We start from the raw sequence: 7,630 nt of genomic DNA on the forward strand, positions 1-7,630 counted from the left end.
ATCAATCTGTCCTCATCAACCTGTCCTCATCAACCTGTCCCCATCAACCTGTCCCCATCAGTCTGTCCTCATCAACCTGTCCTCATCAACCTGTCCCCATCAGTCTGTCCTCATCAACCTGTCCTCATCAACCTGTCCCCATCAGTCTGTCCTCATCAACCTGTCCTCATCAGTCTGTCCTCATCAACCTGTCCTCATCAACCTGGCCCCATCAGTCTGTCCTCATCAACCTGTCCTCATCAACCTGTCCCCATCAGTCTGTCTTCATCAACCTGTCCTCATCAGTCTGTCCTCATCAGTCTGTCCTCATTGATCTGTCCTCATTAATCTGTCCTCATCAACCTGTCTTCATCAGTCTGTCCTCATCGATCTGTCCTCATTAATCTGTCTTCATCAGTCTGTCCTCATCAATCTGTCTTCATCAGTCTGTCCTCAAGAAGAAAAAGTATAGCTAAAGTAGCAAAAGGCTAGTAGAAAGTAGCAGAAGTCTAGCGGAAAGTAGCAGAAGTCTAGTAGAAAGTAGCAGAAGTCTAGTAGAAAGTAGCAGAAGTCTAGTAAAAAGTAGCAGAAGTCTAGTAGAAAGTAGCAGAAGTCTAGTAGAAAGTAGCAGAAGTCTAGCGGAAAGTAGAAGTCTAGCGGAAAGTAGAAGTCTAGCGGAAAGTAGCAGAAGTCTAGCTAACGTAGCAGAAGTCTAGTAGAAAGTAGCAGAAGTCTAGTAGAAAGTAGCAGAAGTCTAGTAGAAAGTAGCAGAAGTCTAGCTAAAGTAGCAAAATACTGAAGAAATGTAAAAAAAAACCTCCATAAAATAACTTCAGATAAATACTTCAGAAAAGTAACTTCAGGTAAATACTTCAGATAAATACTTCAGATAAGTAACTTCAGATAAATATTTCAGATAAATACTTCAGATAAATACTTCAGATAAGTAACTTCAGATAAATACTTCAAATAAATACTTCAGATAAATACTTGTAAGAAGTATAAAACCTGCAACAAACAGAATTGTCGGCACCAATGTTCAGAGTGTGCTGAACGTTTAACGAGTAAAACAAGCTCAGTTTTAGCCTGACTTGCTGTAACCACCCTGTTTTGGGTCCTGCAGCTGGACCCAGTTCCGACCCGCCGAAGAAGAACCTGTCGGCGTTCTGCAGCGACATGTTGGACGAGTACCTGGAGAACGAGGCGAAGCTGATCGACGAGCGGGCCGCCAGCTTCGCCCAGCCATCGGTGGAACCGCCGGTCTTCAAGCTCCCGGCGAGCAGCACCAGCTACGTCCGGACCCTGGACCACATCCTGAAGAAGCAGAGTCCTGGACCGCCTGCCCTGGACCTCATMTCTGGGTTCATCCCCCCATCGAAGAGACCCCGACCCACAAAGATCAAAACAAGCCGGAAGATGGAGAGGAAGCTGAAGGGCCCAAAACCAAACAAAACCAGTCCGGCTCCTTGGACTCCGGGGTCAAAGGATCCAAACAAAATCAGTCTGGCTCCTTGGACTCAGGGGTCAAAGGATCCAAACAAAACCAGTCTGGCTCCTTGGACTCAGGGGTCAAAGGATCCAAACAAAACCAGTCNGGCTCCTTGGACTCAGGGGTCAAAGGATCCAAACAAAACCAGTCCGGCTCTTTCGATACCTGAGTCCAGTCTAGGTGCACCCAAGCTGCCTGCGGTACTGACTCCGGATCCGCTCAACAAGACCTCAGACCCGCTCATCAAGACCACACAACCTAAGATCCCGCCCACTTTTAAAAGGAAAAGAAAGCCCACCACCTTATCCCGGACCCTTAGTCCTTCCAAGACTGTGGTCCCGCTGCCCGAAGAGTTCAAGGGTCTGGCTCCGGTGGAGTCGGACTCTGAGCTGGCACCGACGCCCGATCCGACCGAGGAGTCCTCCAAGAAGGAAAGCAGACCCAGCATAACCCGGGCCCTGCTGAGACAGAAGGACCTGGAGGACTGCGTGGCATTGGAGGGTCGTTTCCGAACCACCGTCACGGAGGAGAGAGCCGCCATCGCGCTGACRTCGCTCTTCACTCAGACCGTAAGAACTCTGACCCAGGTTCTGCTCGCCGGCTCAGACCTTTCTTTCAGCTGCTCTTTCTCCCCCCTGCAGGGTTTCGTGAGCGAGAACCCCACCGCCCCGATCCAGCTGAAGTGCAGGCGAAGGTTCCCCTGCCTGAACGAGTTCTGCAGGCTCGGCTGCATCTGTGCCAGCCTGTCCCGCAGCTCCAGGGCCAGCCACTGCGGCCGGCCCGCCTGCATGTTCGGCTGCAGCTGCCTCAAGCAGAAGGTGGTCCTGCTCAAGAACCTGGACAGCTCCGACTCCAGCCCCACCCCGCACCACGGCAGAGTCAAGAAGAAGAAGAAGAAGAAGAAGAGGAGGATGAAGATGGCCTACGGTGAGCTCTCTGTTCCTCTCTCGTCATCCAACCAGAAAAAAAAAATCAACTTTATTCTTTTAAAAATAAACCTTGTTCCTCTTTTAGTCCTGAAGGAGGCAGAAACTGTGGCCCTGCCCGCCGAGCGAGTCCGGACTCTGTGGACGAGGTCCCTTGGAGACTCAGATCCAGAGCCGGTCTTCATCGCCAATACGGCCCCCGAGTCCCTCCCTGTTGTGAGAAAATTACAAACGTAACAGAAAAACTGGAGGAGTCGGCTGTGAGCTGAAGGCTTTCTGCTTTTGTTCCAGGTCAGCCGAAATCTGAACAGCGGCTGCGCCAGAACCCGAAGCTTCCGGAGAAAGGCTCAGAAACGGAAGGTAGAAGATTTCTACACTGATTCTTTACTTTAAAACTATTTGTTTTCATTTGGAAATAAAAAGATGTTTTACCTAAACAAACAGCAGCTGTAAAATGAGCTAAAATTTACTGAAAAAGCTAAAGATRTTTAACTTTGAAGGAGCCAAACATTTTCTAAATGTCATGAAAAGTTGTTCAAACTTTAAAAGAAAAGGCTGCCTAAGAGTAGCATTGAAGTAGCTAAAATTTAGTAATCACTAGCTAAAAACTACAGTTATCAAAATGTTAGCTGAACTCTAAAAGCAGCAAAAGAGTGCTAAATATAGCAAACTTATAGCTAAATGTTAAAAATAGAAAAAATAACAAAATAGTCAAAAACTAAAAGTTTGGAAAAGCTTTTAAACAGTTTAAAAAATCTGGTTAAAAGTAGCTGAGCAACAACTTCTAAATGTAGCTAAACTCTAAATGTAGCAAAAGTAGCAAAGGTCTCATCAAAATTATTAAAAGGATGATCAAACGATGCATGTAGCAAAAAGCTAACTAAAATCCAAAAAATAGCAAAAAGCTAACTAAAAGCCAAAAGTGGCAAAAAGCTAACTAAAATCCAAAAAATAGCAAAAAGCTAACTAAAAGCTAAAAGTGGCAAAAGCCAAGCTAAAAGCCAAAAGTAGAAAATGCCTAGCAAAAAGTCAATGTGAAAGCAGCTAAATGCCAAAACTAGAAAAAGGCAAGGTGAAGGCTAAAAGAAGCAAAAAGCTAAAGCCAAAAGTAGCAAAAGGCTAGATGAAAGTTTAAAGTAACAGAATTTTAATTAACTAAAAGCTCAAAGTAGCAGAACAGTTAGCTAAAGTAGCTAAATATCAGCTAAAAGTGAAAAGTATCAAAAAGCTGAAAATAGTAGAACGGAAGCTAAAAACATAAGGTTGCATAAGAAGACAGAAACTTTGTACAAATACGTTGTAAAATATAAAAGTTACAGCAGCCGAATGTCCTGAATCAGCTGAATGTTTTGATAAACAGCTAAATAAATTAAAGGTTGCAGAAGATTGTAACAAAATGTACAGAAAAAAAAAAGAATTATCTGAAAACTTATTTCAAACATCAGTAAGTTCTTTTAGCTGATTTGAACTCCTCCCATTTATCTTCTAGGCGCCGTTAAAGGACGCGATTCGAATCACACGTAGAGCTGCTGGAGTTCAGATTCAGCCGGGACCAAAACCTAGGACACCCAGTCCTCCTCTTGGTAGGTCCAGAATCCACACATCTGCTCTGGAAACCTGTTCCTGGTTCTGGTCCTCGGACTGATGGAGCCATTTCCTGTCTTCTGTCTCCTGTCTCCTCAGCAGCTAAAAAGCCTCCGGCCAGGTCCAAACCTATGAAGCGTCTCCTCATCAAGGCTGACTGCAGGTGGGAGAGTGACGACGACCGCACCTTTGTCGTGAAGAAGTTGGTCAACACCATGGCCCGGGAGCAACTGACCAAACAGTTCTGGATCCGGCACTACCTCATCAGTCCCATTGATGAAACCGTGGAGGGGAGGGGTACCAGCAGGTGCATCCAGTACAGAGTCCAGATAACCACGCCGGGCCTGGCCAAAGCTCTGGGACCGGTCAAACCCACAACACCGGGAAAGCAGAGAAACGTCACAGCAGAAGCTCAACAGAATCCGGTAAACAGGAAGTGACATATTATTTGAGACATGACAACAGGAAGGAGGGGAGGACACGTCTCTCAGGTCTCATCTCAAACATTTTGTCTTTCAGTACAACCAATTAAAATGGGTTCCCAGTGACGTGGAGCCTCCTAATGACTGGTTGGAGGACAAGGCAGAACCTTCAGAGGACCAGCAGCAAGATGAGACAGAGTCTGAGGAGGGCTGGCTGAACGGCGTGTTGGAGGAGACGGGGACTGTCCCTCTGGAGGACTGGCAGAAGGAGGTGATAGAGGAGGAAGAACCTTCAGAGGACTGGCAGAAGGAGGTGAAGAAAAAGCTGGATTTACTGGAACACTGGCAAAAGCAGCTGAAGAAAAAGCTGGTTCAGGTGGAGGACCGGCAGAAGAAGGTGAGGAAAAAGCTAGATCCAGGGAAAGACCAGCAGAAGAAGGTGAAGAAACTGAATCAAGTAGAGGACTTGCAGAAGGAGGAGAAGAAACTGGATCCAGTGGAGGACCATCAGAAGGAGGTGAAGAAACTGGATCCAGTGGAGGACCATCAGAAGGAGGTGAAGAAACTGGACCCAGTGGAGGACCATCAGAAGGAGGTGAAGAAACTGGACCCAGTGGAGGACCATCAGAAGGAGGTGAAGAAACTGGATCCAGTGGAGGACCATCAGAAGGAGGTGATGAAACTGGATCCAGTGGAGGACCATCAGAAGGAGGTGATGAAACTGGATCCAGTGGAGGACTGGCAGAAAGAAATAGAGGAGAGTGGTGATGAGGAGGAGGAGGAAGGACAGGTGAAGGAGAGTAACTCAGAGGATGGTAAACCAGACAAGAAGAACGATGACGTCGGTCTGACTCGCCTGAAGGAAGTGTCTCCAGCAGACGTCCTCTCAGCCAAACAACCAGGAGGAACAGATCACCTGGTCCAGGTAAACCCTCACACAGTACAGCCACGTACCTATCACCTTGGTTACAATATCTTGATATATTGCATTGTTACAATATCTTGATATTTCGCATTAGTTAAAATATTTCCATATATCGCGTTGGTTATATGAGCCCACCTCCAGGTGAGCAAACCCACCYGAGTCTTAAATATTTATCGTCTGTTTCTACTCATTTACATCTTGTTTTATTGTGTTTTTTAGACTCTATGCCCAAAACCTCGGCGGTTGTCTCTCCAGCCCTGTCTCCAGTCTTGGCTCCTCCCAAAACCTCCCAGGTGATGTTGATTCAAGCCCCGGGGCCTCTGAAGACCATCTCTCTGTCACAACTGCCCCAGGTGCTGCCGGTGCAGTCGTCCACAGGTCAGAGGATAATCCTGCATCAGATCCAGCCCGTGGCGGGGACTCAGTATTACCGCCGGCCGGACGGGAAGCTGGTGCAGCTGATTCCCATCAGGCACGTGAAACCTGTGCCAACAATGGCGCCGACGCAGACAGGTGAGGGGTCGCACCTGAGGGACAGGTGGGTCAGACTTGCTGCCTGAGCAGGACGTTGTTTAACTCATATGTTTTCTGTCTCCTCCTCCTCCTCAGTCCTCCCMTCTTCATCCTTTCTGAAACCAGCTGTGGTGACCCCGCTGACCGTTCCCCACCCCTCCTCCTCATCTTTATCTTCATCGTCATTTCCAGCGGCATCTTCTGAGGTCCCCCCTGCTGCCCCCGCCCCCCTGCAGCCTATTTCAGTTTCTAACCAACGTCCCTGCACCGCCAAACCCCTCAGCTCYGACAAAGACCCCGCCTTTGTTGCCCCACCCCCCACTCAGGCGGCGACAGCTCCACCCGACCCCCTCGTGACCCCCCTGAACCTAAGCAACGCCAAACCCTCYGAGACTCTAGAGTCCAAACCCGCCTCTGTAACATCCAGTCCTGAGATCAAAGAGTTCCGGCTCATAAAAACAAAACCCCACCCGCCCCCTGCAGATACCCGCCCCCTGAGCCAGGAATCGAACCAGGAGCTGGCCCGCGACCGGACGGATCTGGACATCATCAGCGTGGATGAGGAGGCGGGGCTTTTTCTGCCGCAGAAGCGAGCGACCGAAGTGGTGGAGCTGATGTCGAGCAGCGACACGGAGAACTCGTCGGACTTCAGGGAGTCGGACAGCGAGGAGGAGAAGCTGCACGCCGACAGCAGCGTGAGGCTCGAATCGCTCCATTCATTCAGAACAGAATTTACGTTTAGAAGAAAACTGATGATAAATCTGTTTTCAGGACGAGGACCAGGAAACTTCTCTGGAACAAACTRCTGATGAGATAAACGTACGTACGCATTAAACAGGAAACACAAACACCTCGTCTTGTCGTCACAATGTAAACATGTTTGTGTTTGTGTTTACACTGCAGCGCCTCACTCACAACATGCTGGAGAAGCAGCGCCGCAGCCAGCTGCAGCAGAGGTTCAGCCTCCTCAAAAAGGAGGTGGGGCACACCGACATGTCCAAGCAGTCCACCCTGATGAAGGTCAGGAACCAGCACTGAGACAAGATCAGTCAGGTCCATGGTCCCAGGGTGAACACAGGTTGTGGTTTGTTGCAGGCCACCGAGCTGATCCAGAAGCTGCTGCGTCACGAGCAAGCTCTGAAGAGGAAGAAGAGGATGCTGAACAGGAAGAGGGATGAATACATGTCGTTACTCGCTCCATCATCAGGTCTGAACAGAACCTCTCCTCCTCTTGTAGTCCTCAGTCTTAAAGCTTCAAACGACCAACATTCTTCTTTCTTTCTGCACCAACAGCAGAGCAGATCGATGATGATGATGATGATGACGTGGTGGAGGTAGTGGAGGTGGTGGATTCATCAGACAACGTTATAGAAGTCTCATCAGATGAGGAGAAAGCTACCAGCTCAGGACTGAACCTGACGCCGCTCTCTAAAGTAAGAGATGATTTTTATCTGCAGACATCTGCAAACATTAGCAAACAACAGCAGAYGTCTGCAAACAACTGCAGACGTCTGCAAACATCTGCAGACGTCTGCAAACATCTGCAGACGTCTGCAAACATCTGCAGACGTCTGCAAACATCTTCAGACATCTGCAAACATCTTCACACATCTGCAAACATCTTCAGACATCTGCAAACATCTTCACACATCTGCAAACGTCTTCAGACATCTGCAAACATCTTCAGACATCTGTAAACATCTTCAGACATCTGCAAACATCTTCAGACATCTGCAAACATCTTCAGACATCTGCAAACATCTTCAGACATCTGCAAACATCTTCAGACATC

At 48.1% G+C, this 7,630-nt stretch overlaps 2 protein-coding genes across 2 annotated transcripts in view; both read left to right on the plus strand.

The window, feature by feature from the left end:
* Positions 1-5,421, plus strand: part of mgaa (MAX dimerization protein MGA a) — a 19,651-nt gene extending 14,230 nt beyond the window's left edge. The window contains exons 8-14 of the mRNA XM_014022122.1: positions 1,103-2,037; positions 2,110-2,395; positions 2,483-2,610; positions 2,686-2,754; positions 3,884-3,977; positions 4,078-4,403; positions 4,498-5,421. Of these exons, the coding sequence (XP_013877576.1) occupies positions 1,103-2,037; positions 2,110-2,395; positions 2,483-2,610; positions 2,686-2,754; positions 3,884-3,977; positions 4,078-4,403; positions 4,498-5,406 (2,747 nt within the window). The 3' untranslated portion in view covers positions 5,407-5,421. The remainder of the gene's footprint in view (positions 1-1,102; positions 2,038-2,109; positions 2,396-2,482; positions 2,611-2,685; positions 2,755-3,883; positions 3,978-4,077; positions 4,404-4,497) is intronic.
* Positions 5,422-5,447: 26 nt separating this feature from the next.
* Positions 5,448-7,630, plus strand: part of LOC106527286 (uncharacterized) — a gene marked incomplete at its 3' end in the record, with an annotated part of 8,526 nt that continues 6,343 nt past the window's right edge. Inside the window, 7 exon segments of the mRNA XM_014022123.1 lie at positions 5,448-5,466; positions 5,545-5,838; positions 5,935-6,533; positions 6,610-6,657; positions 6,742-6,858; positions 6,934-7,045; positions 7,132-7,271. Of these exon segments, the coding sequence (XP_013877577.1) occupies positions 5,451-5,466; positions 5,545-5,838; positions 5,935-6,533; positions 6,610-6,657; positions 6,742-6,858; positions 6,934-7,045; positions 7,132-7,271 (1,326 nt within the window).

This window comes from Austrofundulus limnaeus, unplaced genomic scaffold, assembly GCF_001266775.1.
Source record: "Austrofundulus limnaeus strain Quisiro unplaced genomic scaffold, Austrofundulus_limnaeus-1.0 Scaffold318, whole genome shotgun sequence".
Lineage (NCBI taxonomy): Eukaryota > Metazoa > Chordata > Actinopteri > Cyprinodontiformes > Rivulidae > Austrofundulus > Austrofundulus limnaeus.